This window comes from Lonchura striata, chromosome 23 (assembly GCF_046129695.1).
Source record: "Lonchura striata isolate bLonStr1 chromosome 23, bLonStr1.mat, whole genome shotgun sequence".
In the NCBI taxonomy this organism is placed as follows: Eukaryota; Metazoa; Chordata; class Aves; order Passeriformes; family Estrildidae; genus Lonchura; species Lonchura striata.
The window spans coordinates 10,002,662-10,018,123 of record NC_134625.1 but is presented as its reverse complement, the minus strand read 5'-3'; the positions used below and the strand labels follow the sequence as shown (position 1 = coordinate 10,018,123).

The 15,462-nt window shown below is 62.5% G+C and overlaps 2 protein-coding genes across 2 annotated transcripts; both read right to left on the bottom strand.

Annotated features, from left to right (window-relative positions):
* Window positions 1-853: 853 nt before the first annotated feature.
* SCN2B (sodium voltage-gated channel beta subunit 2) lies at window positions 854-6,594 on the bottom strand. The gene is made up of 4 exons (XM_021530015.3): window positions 6,344-6,594; window positions 3,306-3,472; window positions 2,967-3,177; window positions 854-2,857 (listed from the first exon to the last, which is right to left on the bottom strand). Exons 1-4 carry the CDS (start codon window positions 6,411-6,413, stop codon window positions 2,658-2,660), a joined length of 648 nt encoding a protein of 215 aa, XP_021385690.1. The 5' UTR covers window positions 6,414-6,594; the 3' UTR covers window positions 854-2,657.
* Window positions 6,595-8,458: 1,864 nt separating this feature from the next.
* Window positions 8,459-13,343, bottom strand: LOC110470450 (uncharacterized). Its single transcript, XM_021530094.2, has 8 exons — window positions 13,307-13,343; window positions 11,612-11,824; window positions 10,210-10,367; window positions 9,652-9,877; window positions 9,453-9,564; window positions 9,079-9,139; window positions 8,796-8,891; window positions 8,459-8,620 (listed from the first exon to the last, which is right to left on the bottom strand). The coding sequence occupies exons 2-8, from the start codon at window positions 11,652-11,654 to the stop codon at window positions 8,459-8,461; spliced, it is 858 nt and encodes a 285-aa protein (XP_021385769.1). The 5' UTR covers window positions 11,655-11,824; window positions 13,307-13,343.
* Between the last annotated feature and the right edge of the window lie 2,119 nt (window positions 13,344-15,462).

Here is a 15,462-nt window from a genome sequence, read left to right as displayed (position 1 = left end):
CCCTGCCACGGGCCAGGGATCGATTGGCAGCCCAGAGCTGCAGGGCTGTGTCAGCAGCGCCGTGGAGGTGATTTGGGTGCCCTTCCTCGGGGAGGGAGAGGTGCCAGGGAAGTTGGAAGTTTTCCGCAGCAGTGCCCAGGGCACAGTGTCCGGCAGGGACAGGGACAGGGACACCGGCAGAGCTCATCCCACTGCCCCTGCTGCTGGGAACCGCGGTGGGCTGAGCAAGGTGGGGGCTGGGGAGGGGCTGGAAGGTGGGAAGAGGTGCTGGCAGTGTCTCGGGGCAGAGTGTGGCCGCACTCTGCTTGTGTGAGGAATTGGGATGCTCGGAGTGAAGGGCAGCAGGGAGAGGCAGGGTGAGGGCGGCTGTCAGAGCTTCCCTCGTGTCTCCACGGTGGCTGAACGGATGGATGTGCCCATTAACTGTGCCCCAGTTGTGTCGTGCTGCTCTGGAGCATCCCCACGGCGTTGCTGGACCGGTTATGGGTGTCCATCACGCCGTGCGTGCCCTAGGCTCTGCTGGAGCCTGCTGAGCCTTACCTCCGTGAGCAGCCATCAGTCCCAGCTCTCTGGGAAGTGCAGGTGGAGAGGCTGACAGGCCACAGGACCTGGAGACCCCACAGTGGGTGTGAAGCACCCCCGAAATCTCCCCGTGGGAAGGCTGGGGCAGCACTGGCCACGCTCCCGGCACTGTGGCAGCCCTGGGGGACAGAGCTGTGGACACACAGAGTGCCCTGGGCACCTCAGCAGGACCGAGCCCCACCCTGGGCAGGTTCATCCCCCCGGGCAGAGCAGCTGAGGGGCCTGTCCTGCTCCTGCAGGCTGCGGCACAAAAGCATCGAGGGCACAGTCGGTGTTTCATTGTTCTTTTTTTGACTGTACAAAGAGCAATAAAAACACCCTCCGCTCGGAGGGTGGCTGGCAAGAGAAGCCCGGGGGAAGGCGCAGGCCCGAGGCCGCAGCACGAGGCAGAGCAGCCCTGGGTGTGTACACATCTGTATTTTTGGGCTCCGAACAGACAGGTGCGTTGGCGAGCTGCAATCCAGGGAGAGTGCACGGAAAGAAATGAAAGGCAGATGCGAGACTGGTCGTGTGCAACCCTCGGAGGCCTCTGTGCCCCCGAGCGCTGCTCAGTCCCTCCAGGAGCCGGGGGCAGCCCGGCCTGGCAGAAAACCCTGGCAGAGAGTGGGGCGGGAGCCCTGCGGCACCGCTGGCACTGTGCGGGGCTGGGGGCAGCCCGGCCCTCCCGGCAGCAGGGCCAGGGAAGGAGCCGGGCTGGGACACGGCACATTCCTGCTGCGGGTGGGACGGGAGCAGCGTGGGGCCAGCGGGATGCACGGGGTGTGCAGGGAAGGGGTGGAAAGCAATGGGGCAGAGCGGGGAGGGCACAGCTGTCCCGCCATCCCTGGGGCCTGGTGGCATCGCCGGGATGGCACCCAAACAGGGACGTGGCAAAGGTGTCCCTTCTCTGCACAGGGACGCTGCGAAGGTGTCCCCTCTCCCCTGGCAGTGCTGCTCGTGGGCGAAGGACCTGCATCCCCGGCCCCTGGGCAGTGTCCCCTGTGGCTCCGGGCACTGTCCCCTCCTGGCAGCCACGGGAGAGGAAAAGCTCGGCCCGGTGACAGGGGACACTGCCCGGGGTCATTCCCTGCCTGAGCCCCGGTGCTGCAGCCAGCACAGCTCACCTGCCAGCTGAGGCAGGTGGCACTCGGGGCTGGGCACACTGGCAGTGCATTGCCATGGCAGTTAGAGTGTGCGGTGCTGTGCAGGGAGGCTGGAGGAGGCAGTCTCAGCGTCGCAGGGCTGCTCCAGCCTGGCAGAGCTGCCCTGACTCTGGGCCTGCTGTTGTGCCCAGTCCTTCCCAGCAAGCGCCCAAAAGCTCCTCTCCCTTTCAGCAGCTCCTTGTCCCGAGCAGCCTCACCCCAGCACTCCCCACCACCCCTGACACGCCAGCAGGACATCTGCCGCCACAACCACCCTCCCCAAGAAGGAAACCAGCACAAAAAACTCAGCCCAGCACTTTGGGCTGAGGTGCTCAGACCCAAAACCAGCCCGAGAGGCAGAAGGGTCCATCCCTCGCACACCAAGGGCTGTTAATGGTTCCAAAACCCTGCAAAGCTCCAAGACGCTGGGTGGGCTCATGGCCTTGGCCACTGGCTTGTGAGCAGCCTGGAACTGTCCCTGAGGAGCACGAGCTTGCAAGGAGGAGACTGGCAGCTATCGGGATCCCTTGGGATGGCAACACCAGTGCCACTGGGCACAGCAGGAGCACCTTGGGATGAGTCTGGGCACCACGGGGCTGCCCAGACCCCTCTGTCCCTCCTGGCACCCCCTCCTCCAGTCCCTCCATGTGTGGGGGCTGCACAGGTCCCCCCTCACCCACCCCAGCCTGTCCCCAGCACCTCCTCACAGCAGTGGCACTCAGGGCAGGGGACAGGCTGGTCCCAGCTCAGCCTCAGGGCCTTCAGCCCCTCTCCCCAGCGCTGCCCAGCACAGCCAGGCTCCAGGGACCTCCTCTCTGCGCCCTGCTGCAGGCTGGGTTGGGTGTTTGGATGGAAGGAGGGATGCTCTGGGCAGACAGAAATCCTTGCTCTGGGAAGCACATCAAGGGGGTGACACTGCACAGGGGACAGGAGGGAGGGGCGGGCAGGGGGGCTTTACTTGGTGCCCTCATCCGGGTTGCCTTCGCCGTCTGTCTTCCCTTCCTCCTCTGTCTTCTGGTCATCCGTGTTGAGCCTCTGCTGCTTTTTCCGGCGCACGCACTTCACCACCATCAGCACCAGGATCACCACGGCCAGGAAGCCGCCCACGGAGGCGCCCACGATCACGGCCACCGTCGAGTCGTGCTTGGGGGGCTCTGGGGACACAGGGCACGGGCTCAGGACACGCAGCAGCCCTGGGAATGGGCAGGGCTCTGGGAGCAAACCCTGCCCCCGTGGGTGCCCGCAGCTCGGGGCACCACTGACCTTTGGTGAGCACCTTCAGGCTGATCTTGCCGTGGCCCCGGTGCCGGTCCGGGGGGTTCAGGACGTAGCAGTTGTAGGTGCCCTCGTCCTCCAGCTGCACGTTTTTGAGGGTGAAGGACACGTCGTACTTGGCGGGGTTGCCGGTGAACTCCACGCGGTTCCCGAAGCGGTCCAGCTGCTTGTTCATGATCTTGGTGCGGAACTGCAGGAACTGGGCAGCCGTGGGGACAGGAGGTGAGGCAGCCTGTGGCACCCCACGGGCTCATTTCCCAGCCAGGCACCCCCTCCCTGCACCCCGAGCTGGTCCCAGGACCCCAGCAGATCCCCAGCCAGACTCACCAGCTCCTCCGAGCAGTTACTGCACTCCTGGTACGTCCAGTTGAGGGAAAACTGCTTGTTCTCCACCTTGTAGCAGGAGTTGAAGGTGCAGGAGAGCTTCACGGAGGAGCCATTCAAGGCGTTGATGATGGGAGGGGCCATGACCTCCATGCCCAGCCTCGGGGGTGCTGCCAAATGGATTTGGGGGTGTCACAGGCAGCCACCCTGGCTGCTGAGCCTGTGTCCCCACGCTGCCCTGCCTGCACAGAGCTCTCCTGGGGCCTGGCGTTGCCTTCCAGGCGCATCCACACACTCTGCATCCATTCAGGACCAGAATTTCCCCGCCCAGCAGGAACAAGGGGAGCAGCCCTGGCAGAGTCCCTGGGCTGGCCAGGAAGAGCATGGTCCCTGCTCTGCCGGGGCTGGTGACCCTCCTGTGCCCTGCCGGTGCCAAATGCTCTGCCTGAGGCCAGCCCTGCTCCTGGCCGTGTCCCGAGGCCGTGCTGCTGCTGCGGGATCGATGGCGTTGAGCGAGGCTGTGGCGCCACAGCCACGCACAAATGATGGCTGAGCTCATCACGTTGCTTTGCCAGCAGGACACAGCGAGTGCTGGCATCTGCCAGGGCTGGCCCCGGGGCTCCGGAGGAATGCAGATGCTTTGCCCTGCCAGCAGTGCCTACACAAGGATTCTCCAGCTGGGAATGACCAGAGCAAGGTCCAGGTTTCTGCTGGGGGAACAAGGCCAGGCCCTGATCCCTGGCTGAGAAAGAGGGGCAGTACCTGGCAGCTCGCAGGGCAGGACTCACCTGGGGAGGGGGCAGGGATGGGGGGTGTGTGCCCTGCTCCCTCCTCCATCCTTCCCTGCAGCTCCCCTCAGCAGCTCCCAAACCCAGTGCCCGCATCTGTCGCAGGCTGGGCAAGGGGAACAGGCTCCTGTGCAGCCACGCTGGCTGCAAACACCCTGAGAAGCACAGGGACACGGGGACAGCGAGCCCTGGGAGGGACCAGAGTGTCCTGGGGGCCGTGACACCCTGCAGGGCAGGCACAGGGACACTGCCAGCAGGTGCTTTTAGGATCACCTCACCTCTCCCCTTGGGCTGCTGCTCTTTGCTCTCAAACCTTCTTCCCGAGGCCAAGCTGGGTGCATGTCAGGGCTGCTCCGCTGGCCGCTGCGCTCCGCCTGCAAGCAGGGCAGGAAAGGGGCCAGGCTCTGCAGCCAGGGACAGGAGCCTTTCCCGAGCTGCAGGCGCAGCTCCCACGGGTGCTGAGCCCCAGCTCCCACTGCGAGCTGTGAACCAGAAGCACCCTGGAGCTTCCTGGGGCAGAGCGGTGCCCTCGGCTATGGCCAAGCCCTGGGACAGCTCCTGGCTGTGCTGGCAGCCACGGGGAGCGTCCCCCATCCAGCCCCGGTGCAGGGAGGGCTCCCACAGGGCTTGGGACACAGGGACAGGCACAGCTGGTTCATGGGGACAGCACCCAAGGCAGGAAGGAGTGTCCTGAGCCAGTGTCGCAGCCTTGCTGCCCCATGGCAGCCGCCACCTTTGATGCCTCCAAGAAAACCTCGCAGGGGTGGGAGAGAAGAGCCAGGAGCTGGCCTGTGCCAGCAAGAATGGTTGGAGGGAATCCCTGCATGGAATCATTGCCTGAGTGCCCCTCACATGGTGCCCTGTGTGCCTGCAGGTGGGTGGCCTGGCCTTGTGCCACGTCCTCAGGGCTCCCCGGGGCTCTACAGAGGGATGAGGTGCCACCAGCAGCAAGCCTGTCGCTCCAAGCAGGGGCACCATGGCCTGGCAGCACCTAGGAGCACCCAAATGGGTCCAAACTTTGCCACTGGCTGGGCACTCAGCCCCGGGGGACGACAGGGGTGGGGGAAGAAATCCCCAAAAACCCCAGGGACCGTCCAGGCCACGTCCTGCAGCGCTGCGCAGGCTCCCGAACGCTCCGTCATGCTGCACCCGGGCTGGGGGGACAATGGCAGCCGCCTCCCCGGCAGCCCTGAGCAGGTGTTGTTCCCTCCTTTCCCAGGCTCTCTCCTCGGGGAGGAGCAGCCCGGCAGGAGCTCCGGGCCGGCGCTTCAGAGAGCGGCGCGATCCCGGCCGCGATCGATGGATGCGCCGCGGAGCTGCTGACACAGCGCGGCTGCTGCTGCTGCTGCAGCGCACATGGAGCACGGCCCGGGGACAGCCACAGGGCAGCACAGCACCCCAGAGACAGCCACAGGGCAGCACAGCACCCTGGCAGTGCCCCCGAGACAGCCACAGGGCAGCACAGCACCCTGGCAGCACCCCAAAGGAGAGGCAAAGGGCAGCACCCCAAAGGAGAGGCACACAGCAGCACCCTAAAGGAGAGGCACAGGACAGCACCCCAAAGGACAGCCACAGGGCAGCACCCTAAAGGAGAGGCACAGGACAGCACCCACGGCAGCACCCCAAAGGAGAGGCACATGGCAGCACCCCAAAGACAGCCCCCATGGCAGCACCCCAAAGGAGAGGCACAGGGCAGCACCCCAAAGGAGAGGCACACAGCAGCACCCTAAAGGAGAGGCACACAGCAGCACCCTAAAGGAGAGGCACACAGCAGCACCCTAAAGGAGAGGCACATGGCAGCACCCCAAAGACAGCCCCATGGCAGCACCCCAAAGGAGAGGCACAGGACAGCACCCCAAAGACAGCCCCCATGGCAGCACCCCAAAGGAGAGGCACACAGCAGCACCCCAAAGGACAGCCCCAGGGCAGCACTGCCCACCTGGCAGCGCAGCACCTCCCCAGCCCTGTCCCCACGGCAGCCCGCTGCTCTGCCCGGCGTGCCAAGGGCTCTGTGCTCCACAGCCGGCATTCAGGGCGTTTTTAGGAGGAGATGCGGCGGCACCATAGCCCCCACCCTGCCCGAAAGCAGGTCACCCCGGCTGGTGGCTCTCCGCAGGGCGCACCCAGCCCACCTCCGTCCCCATCCCTGCGGCACAGCCCTTCCCGGGGTGGCACACGGGCGGGGGCTCCTGGCCAGGGACGCGGGTGTCCCCCCAGCTGGGCACATGCAAGGGGGCTGCAGCCGACACTTACCCAGCGAGAGGAGCAAGGTGAGGCCAGTGAGGAACAAGGTGGGCTGCGGGAGCCAGGCTTCCGGGCTCATTTTGACGGATTTTTGTGTGTGGAGAGGACGTGGTGTTGGTGTGGATTGTGGAGGTGGTGGAGGTGCTTTTTCGAACGGCCGGGTTATTTGCAGGTGACATAGAACATTAGAGCCGCTTTCTCCCCACAGCCCAATATGGCTGGAGCGGTGCTGGGGCGAAAAAAAGCAGTAAATGCTGTGGTTGGTGGATTGCAGCCGCCGGAGTGGGAGGGCGGAAAAATTTTCCCCTGAACTGCAGGCAACAGCTCCTGGCAGTGCCAGCTCCCCGCTCCGTGCACGGGCCGTGGCACACGGGGGGTTCCTGCACCCCGGGGTGCAGTGGGGACACGCAGGTGTGTCCCCTGTGCCCCGCTGCAGGCTGGCGGCCAGCCCCGCTCACACCATCCAGGGCAGCAGCTCCCGTCCTGGAGCGCCCAGCGGGGCCCGGCAGGGCTGGAAGTGCCCTCCCGGAGCCGGGCAGGGGGCAGAGGGGCTGCTGCAGGCTGGCAGCAGCACAGGGCCCGAGCAGCCCAGCCGGGATGCCCCAGGTGGGCTGCAGCAGGTAAAGGTGCTCCTGGTCACCGGCCCGCTCCCGGACAGCTCCATCACTTCCCAGGGCTGCCAAAACTGCTGCAGGCTCCTTCCCCTGCTCCAGCAGCGCCTTGTCCCAGGGGAACGGCTCCCCTGGACGGGGCTGCAGAAAGTCTCTGGTCCCCTTTGCACCGCCGAGGAAGGTTTGGGCCCTGGGCTCCACTCCTGGGTTCCAGCTGCAGAGATGGGGCAGGGAAGGCAAGGAGGGAGCTCCTGGAGCCCAGGGAGGCAGTGACAGCGCTGCCCAGGCCCCGGGACGCGGCGTGCTGGCGTTTGCTGGGACAGCATCCCTGGGCACAGAGGCGAGGGATGCCCCAGAGCCAGGGCAGCCCGTGGGTCCTGTGCAGAAGAGCCGGGGCAGGCAGGAGGGATGCCGAGGGGAGGGATGCCGAGGGGAGGGATGCCGAGGGGAGGGATGCCGAGGGGCTCTGCTGCCTGCCCACAGCCAGGAGGGGAAGCAGGACACCGGGAGAGAAGGCACGGCAGTGTCCCAGCAGCTCTGCTCAGCAAACACTGCACGCACAGCACTTTGCCACAGCTCCTGGGCAGGCAAAGCCGGCTCTGCTCTGCTGCTACCCCTGCCACGGCCCTACAAAGGCCCTGTGCGATCCCCCGGCCCCCCACATCCAGCCCCGGGGGCCGGTTCCTCCTGAATCCCGTCCCGCGGCTGCCTGCGCGAAAAGAGAGCCGGGTGTCAACGAGAACCAAGGAGCGCAGCGCGGCGCTGCAGTGTGCCGGAGCGCTGGGAGCGGAGGGTCCCGGCTCCCTCCGCACCTGGAGGTGTCAAACATCTAAAGATAGCGCCCGGCACCCGGAGACACAGCGGGAGCAGCGCCAGCGCCCGCCCCGGCGCTGCCCCGGGGCCCGGGAGGGGTGGCCGGGCTCCCAGCGCTGCCCATCACCCGGCTGCTCACCCATGGCCAGGGGACACGCGTGGGGGACCCGCGGGCTCTGTCCTGCTCCCCTCGGTCCCCATCGTGCTGCCAAGGGAGCCCTTTTTCCCCCCTTTTTTTTGCCCCGTTTGGCTTTGCTCCCGCCCGGAGCCAGCGGGGCTGGCGGTGCCCCGTGCTCGGCTGCACATGGGTTCAGGGCTCCCAGGCCCTGGGCCAGGCAGATTTTGGCACACTTGGACATCACATGCTGGAGGTAAAACGAAGACAGCATCAGGGAAGACTCCCTGAGATTTATTATCTACAGAAAAATACTGTGACGGCTCCTGCTGCATCTGCCCCCTCGGAGATCCTCATCCTGGGCCAGGTCCAAAGCTGGAGCGTGAGGCTGTGCCCACTCTCTCGAGTCCAGGGGGCAAGAGCCAGAGGGCCAGGCGTCCCCTGGTCCCCTGCAGACAGCTGGGGTGGGCTGTGCCCCAGCAGTGCCCTGGCACGGGGCACAGGGACGTGTCAGCAGTGCTCAGTCCTCACAGCGACACAGGCGTCGGACACACCTGGGTGAGGGGCTGCCATCCCACAGCACAGCTATTTCTGCTGCTCTGGAGGCTGGGGAAGCGCCTCCTCTGGCCTGCTGGGGGGCTCCTGGCTCTGTCCGTGCCCCCGTGTCCCCTCTGCCATCCATTCCGATGGGATGGACCTCTTGGCCAGCTCCACGTAGACGCCGTTGTCCCGGCAGTGAGACGGGTGCTGCAGGGAGCAAGGGACAAGGTGTGAGCCTCACCAGGGGTACCAGGGTGTGTTTGGAGGGGGCAGGGGGCACGGGAGGCTGGGGTCTGGCACAGGGAGTGAGGCCCTGAGCGCCGTGGCCCTGGCGAGGGGGGCAGTGATGTGCGGCCCCAGCAGAGCTGCTGCAGCTCCTCACCATGGTTATGTAGGTGTCCTCAGCTCTCCTCTTCTTCTTTGCTTCCTGCTCAGCCTTGGCGACCTCATCTCCAGGGACTGAGGAGTAAATTGCTTCCTGCGAGGGGCAGATCAGGCTGTTTGGGACTGAGCAGCCCCCAAACACACAGGGGCTGCCTGAGCCCAGTCCCAAGAGCCACGGCTGGAGCTGGCCAGCAAACGGCCCCTGGTGCCTGGGCAGTGTGGGATCCCCCCCGGCCTCCCCAGCCCTGAACCCCAGGGACCCCTCCAGCCTCAGCTCTCACCTCTGCTTTGCTCTTGCTGCTGCTCTTCCCCATCCTCTCCAGGGCTGTGACGGCTGCAAACCTTGAGGGGAGGCAGCAGCAGCAGTGTCACCTCCGGGAGCAGCATCACTCGCTCCTCCCGTCCCTCCCTCCCTCTCCTGGGACACCGACATCCCTTTGCACAGCCTGGAACAGGCTATCCGTGCTGCTGGCACAGCCCAGGAGGTTGGGGAGCCGAGGGGACGAGCAGGGACACGGTGGCACTAGATGGCAGCAGGAGGCTGGCACCCACACCTGGAGAGCCGAACCCTCACACCTGCGAGCACCGGGGCCAAGCCTGGCCAGGGAGGGCTGCAGGGAGGTGCTTCCCCATCCCCTAAACCCACTTTTGGTACCTCTTCCTTACGCACAGCCCGGCCAGGAACGCCACCACCACGGCCACGCAGCCGCAGCCCACCGCGGCCGGCCAGAAGCCGGAGTCCCTCAGGGGCGCGGCATCCTCGGCACCTGCGGGGGGACACCGAGGCACGGGTGGCACCGCGGGGACCCCCGAGCCGTGGGGCAGCTCCGGGGTGGGCGGGGAGCATCGCGCACCTCTGGGTGCCGCGGGGCTGACGAGCAGCACCGTGCGGCTCTTGAAGACGCGGCTGGTCTCCAGCAGGCGCAGCTCGCACTCGAAGGTGCCGCTGTCGTTGAGGCGCAGGTCCTGCAGCAGGATGGAGCCGTCCCAGCGGGACACGTTCCCCCGCCACTGCACCCGGTTCCTGAAGCGGCCCGCGGGGACGCCGTGGTTGCTGTAGTAGAAAAACACCATCTCCTCCTGCCGGGGCAGGTGCGGGATGGCAGGTGCGGGATGTCGGCGCCTGTCCCTCCTCGGGAGCTCTCAGTTCGCACCTTCCCCCTGCGCCCTGGGCTGTTCTGCTCTGCCCGGCACTCTGGAAAACCCCGGGATGGGCGCCCAGAGTGGAGCTCCCCTGGTGCTGCGGGTCCTGCCTTCTTCCTCTCTTGGAAACTTCCTCTGCTCATGTCCTGGCGACACGGATGGGCTCCCATCCTCCCCAGGGCTGCCACGGAGCCTCCCCAGGGCTGCCTCGCCCTCCTCCCCTGCCTCCAGCCCCGTGCCCCTCTCCTGCCAGCCCCGCGCCGACCCACCTGCGTGCCAGCTCCTGCCTTGTGCAGCCAGTCCACTTTGTGCAGGGTCCATCCCTTGCTGTCGGGGTCCAGGAAGAGGCACTGCAGCAGCACGGAGCCCCCAGCCCTAGCTTGGAGCCGGGGCTCCGTGAACACGCCGGCGGCCCCGCCGCACCGCCCTGCCGGGCACAGGGACAGCAGGATCAGCCCAGGGAGGACGGCCAGCGGCAGCCTGCCCGTCCCCATCGCCGTCTCCTCTCCGGGGAAGGCCGGGGCTGCTGGCCCTGAGCAGCGCCGAGGCCGAGCCCGTGCCTGGCCCCTGCTCGTGTGGCCGGGATGCGGGGCAGCACATCCTCCCCGCACGGCAAGGGCTGCTGCGTGTGATGGGCCAGGGGCAGGGGAAGCACAACCCCTGCCCTCCACGCCTCGGAGCCAGAGCCTGCAGCTCCTGCAGGGCTGGGCTCTGAGTCACTGCCCGGCAGAACCTGTGCTGCTCATCTCTGCCAGGCCAGGGGCAATCCCGGCGCTTGACACGAATTTCAGTTCCTCCCTCGCTGCCCATTTGGCTTCCTTCCCCTTTGCTCACAGGCTCCAGACCTGGGCTGCTGCTTGTCTGGCCACGTAACCACAGCTTGGGGTTTCTAGAGAAGCTGGACAGTGGGGAAAGAAGCAAAGCAGGGGAAGATCAAAGAGCACAGAGCTGAGAACCCACAGGAGGTAGCTGCCGGCTGGCTGGGCTGCAGAGCGTGCGGCAGGAAGGGGATTAGAGGTCTTCTCTGAAATGAGTGGGACACAAAATGTCACGGGAGCTTGTCAACCCCACCTGCCTCAGCCTGCAGCGGCCCTGCAAGGGGAGGCTGAGGCTCTGGTGCTGCCTGCAGAGAGCTGGCTGAGCTCATTCAGCTCGGGGAGCTGCTCAGACAGGTAGGCTCGTCCTCGTGGCTGAGCCACCGCTCAGCCTGTCCACACCAGCGAGGGCTGGGCCCTGGCCAAGAACCAAGTGTTTGTCTGAAGCCCTGTAAATAATGAATGCAAAGTGCTGCCGCTTCCCAAACAAGTTCTGTTGGTCTTGACCAGCCGAGGAGCCAAAAATGACAAATATTTGCCAGCGGAGAAGACCAAGGGAGCTGTCTGCCTCGAGCAGAGCCAAAATCAATACCTTGGAAACCTCTGCCTGTATTTAGACTTGGTGAAGCAGTTCTGCTTCTTTCAAAGCCTTGGAGCCTCAGAACAGGGCACATCCAGGGATGGCAGTGCAGCTTGCAGCCTGGTTATAGGCGAGGGCTGCAGGAGGGGGAGATGCAGCAGGGCCAGAGGAGGAGCAGCTCCATGGAGTTCTCTCTCACCACAGGAGGAGACACACTGAGGGGTCTCTGAGCAAAGGCAGAGGGGAAAGAAGAGGGGAATAAAATTTAGAGCTTACCCAGCCATGTCAGCAGCAGGGTCAGGCTCAGCAGCACCTTCATCTCCCTCTGAAAAGAGCAGCGCAGGTGACACACGCTTCAGTGTCCCCTGGGGCAGGACTGGCAGCCAGCTCAAGGTCAGAGGAAGGCTCTGGTGTGTAACCTCTGTGGTTGGGAGGCTGGAAGTCAGCACAGCACAGAGGGCAGGGACAGGACTCTGGTTTGTGAGACGGCTGAGCCTGGAAAGGAAGAGTCTGCGTAAGGGAGAGGGATCAGCCCCTTCATATTTCCCCCCAAGTTTCTTTCCGGTGGTTTGGGGTCGAGCTTCTGACATCTAAGCTGAGATGTTCACGGGTGCTGACTCTGTTCATCAGAACAGTTCAGCCCTAGAACACAGCCCCCCACTCCAGATCTAAATCCCTGCCCCTGGGTGCTGCTGGAGCAGCGCCACACCTGATCCCTGGATTCAGCTCCGGCTGCTCCACCTCTCTCACAGTACAGCTGACATCTCCTTCTGCACACCGTGGCTTTATCCTGCAGCCCAGGGAAGGACTGGCTGTCCCCAGCAGGAACGTGCCAGACAGTGTCCAGAGGAAGGCAGGAGCCAGCGCCCTGCTGCCTGTCCCTGCTGCAATCCCAGCTGTGAACCTTCATTTTGGGGTAAGGAGCTACTGAGAGAACTCCTCTGCCCGGAGAGCCCTCACGTGAAGCTGGGATTGAGGCTGCCATTACCAGCAGGGATTTTCCAATACTGCAGAAATGAAATAGAAAGACAAGAGCTGAATCATCTCTGGCATTTTGGTGGCTTCACTCATTTTGCTCCGCTGTGCAAATGAGAGGCTCTCCAGGCCACCATCAGACAGGGATTCCAGACCCAGAATCACCTGCTGGTGACCCTTGGATCAGTTCTAGGCTGAGAAAATCACTACAGCTTTGTACCCTCATCACCCTGCCCTTTCCACCAACAAAAAATCCTGAGAAGTGGCAGCAAACCTTCTGGCATCCTCTCCCATCTGCCTCTCTGAACACAGGACCCCTCTGGGGCTGGGTTTTTGCATGCTTTGCTGTGCTCTCAGCAGCTCTGCCGTGACACACTTGGCTGCACAGCGACCTACAAACAGCTCCTGCTCAGCCCCAGGGCAGCAGGCACAGCTCAGGGCACAGGCACGGCACCCCGTTTCCCAGAGATGCTGCCAAAACCTGCCGAGCTGCACCCTCCCAGGACCACCCCCTGCAGCAGCCAGAACAGCAGCCAGCCCAAACCCCAGCCCTGCTTGGCTGCAGGAAGCTGAGATTTCCATACCCAGAGCCTCCCAAAGCTCCTGCAGCTGAGCTCCTGGGGCTCTGGGCCTTATTTGCCAGCAGGTCCTTGCCGGGTTTATCGCCCTGGTTTCGAGAAGGGTTTCTGCTCCTGCCTGGGAACACATTTTTGCAGGGTCTCCCCCTGTGCCACACGGCAGGGAGAGGGTGCTGGGAGGCACCAGCTGGAGCCAGCACCCACTCACCAGGCTGTTCATTCAGTGTGTGCCAGTGCTGACACATCCTCTCCCAAAGAGACTGGGGGAAAAGGGGCACAGACAGCACACGGCCTTCACCTTCCCCTGCTTTGGCACCCAGCATCTGAGTCACCAGCACTTCTGCTCCCCTGGCTCTCTTCTCAGCCAAACAAATTAAAAAAACATCCAGAAATAAGGATTCCAGCAAAAATTACTCACCTAGAGTGGCCTGGAGCAGTCAGCTAGTCTTGCACGTCCCTCAGCGACTGATGGTTGCTAAATCCTCTCGGGGTTGCGTATTTCCAGGTTGGGTCTGATGGTCACTTTCACACACGAGAGAAAGCAGAACAAAAAATCAGGATGTGCAACAGAGAGGGGAAACCAGCTCAGATGCATCTGCCCCAGAGGGGTGATGGGGCAGCCCCAGGAGGCGCCTGGCACGGAGGGCTGGGGCTCAAACCCAGCATCAGGGACTGGCCTGACCGGTCACAGTGACCAGTCCAGGTCACAGAGGCTCCTGGGCCGCTCCCTGGGCTCCCTCCTGCTTTGTTCTGGGGACCAGAGGTGCTCAGAGCTGTCACTGCTGCACCCTGGTCCTGTCCCTGAGGAAACAGCACTGGGTGACGTGGCTGCGCCTTCCTCCTGGGGCTGCCAGGGCCCTGAACCTGCCTGGCACAGCGTGGGCAGCTGCCTGACACACACCACACACTGATTTTCCTCCTCTGCAACCCCCCTGGCCACTTTGAAAGTGCATTTTCGCCCTTCTCTTTCCTTGACACGCTAGAGAAGCTCCTGTTCCCCATACCAATATCCCTTCTCCCCATTCCAGCATCCCACTGCTTCCCATTCCAGTATCCCCTCTCCATTCCTGTATCCCATTGCTCTCCATTCCAGTGTCCCAATATTCCCCATTCCAGTATACCAATGTTCCCTATTCCAGTATCCCAATATTCCCCATTCAATTATCCCAATATTCCCCATTCCAGTATCCCCTCTCTCCATTCCTGTATCCCACTGCTCCCCATTCCAGTGTCCCAATATTCCCCATTCCAGTATCCCCTCTCTCCATTCCTGTATCCCACTGCTCCCCATTCCAATATCCCAATATTCCCCATTCCAGTGTTCCAATATTCCCCATTCCAGTATCCCCTCTCCCCATTCCAGTGTTCCAATATTCCCCATTCCAGTATCCCAATATTCCCCATTCCAGTATCCCCTCTCTCCATTCCAGTATCAGTGGCTTTGATGGCACACTGTTGCAATAAAGGATTCAGTTTTTTCCATGCAGAAAAGCCCCTTCTTTATTCACATAACTCATTTTTCACAGACCTAGTGCTCAGTTCCAACTGGCCAGTGGCTTCCTTGCTACTCGATTCATTGCTTAGCAAATGGCATTTTACCTTTCCATCAAATCTCTCCATTCTTAGATTGTTTACATGTCTCACTGATTCTCATAGGACAAATTTCTTGTTATTAAAAGCTCAGCTTGTTTTCCTCACTAGAAGAGATTATGGTAACTGATGAGAACTTACAAGCTGGCTGCACTGAGAAGGAATATCAGGCCAGCTGGTAATTCAGCAGAAAGGCCTGATTTTCTACGGCCTTTCTTTTATAATATCTCTCCTTGCATGCATCACCACACCGAGAAATTCCCATGTGGGTGGCAGAGGAAGAGAAAGCTCAGCACCAATGGCAGCTCCAAGGGGGCAGCTCAGCTTTGCACCAGGAATATTTGCCCAGGAATATTGGAAATGCAGATGAACCCAATGGGAAGGAATGAGGATGTGTGACTCAATTCAGAAGGATTAATGATTTCTTTATTATAACTATGCTAAAATAAATTAATATACTATATAAAAGGAGGATACTAAAACTACATACTACTTTCTTTAGCTCTAACACAACTCATGGCCCTCTCTGAGAGCCCAGCCCCAGGTGGGTTGGATTGGCCACCAGGCTCAAACAATCCTCACCAGAATCCAACCAAGCATCACCCCAGGTAAACAATTCTCTAAACACATTCTACATAGGAAAAACAAGGAGCAGAAACAGAAATTGCTTTCTCTTTCATTTCTCTCTTTGCACCTCTATGAAGAATCCTGAGAGGGAGAGAAATGTGCTTGGCACACAGGGGGCAGAGCTGAAATGCAGCATTTTGCAGCAAAAAGAGCCTTTGGTTCCCCAGGGGAAGTGGGGAGTGCTGGGAGGGGACAGCAAAGCCACTTCCCCGGGCTGTGTGATCCCAGCACGGCCTTTCCCAGGGAAGTTTCGCCTGACAGAGATGCTGTGTCACCAGGGAGCACAAATACTTGAAATGTTGCTTTTTAGTAGACAGGAGAAAAATGTGTTTATCTGGAGGCACAGATCTACAGCTG

Coding starts and splice junctions, on each gene's coding strand:
- SCN2B (XM_021530015.3), bottom strand. CDS start 6,413: ATGAGCCCGGAAGCCTGGCTCCCGCAGCCCACCTTGTTCCTCACTGGC. Junction 3,473..6,343: donor CACCTTGCTCCTCTCGCTGG/GTAAGTGTCGGC, acceptor TCCATTTGGCAG/CACCCCCGAGGCTGGGCATG. Junction 3,178..3,305: donor GTAACTGCTCGGAGGAGCTG/GTGAGTCTGGCT, acceptor ACGGCTGCCCAG/TTCCTGCAGTTCCGCACCAA.
- LOC110470450 (XM_021530094.2), bottom strand. CDS start 11,654: ATGAAGGTGCTGCTGAGCCTGACCCTGCTGCTGACATGGCTGG. Junction 9,878..10,209: donor AGGCAGGAGCTGGCACGCAG/GTGGGTCGGCGC, acceptor CTGCCCCGGCAG/GAGGAGATGGTGTTTTTCTA. Junction 8,892..9,078: donor GCAGCAAGAGCAAAGCAGAG/GTGAGAGCTGAG, acceptor TGCCCCTCGCAG/GAAGCAATTTACTCCTCAGT.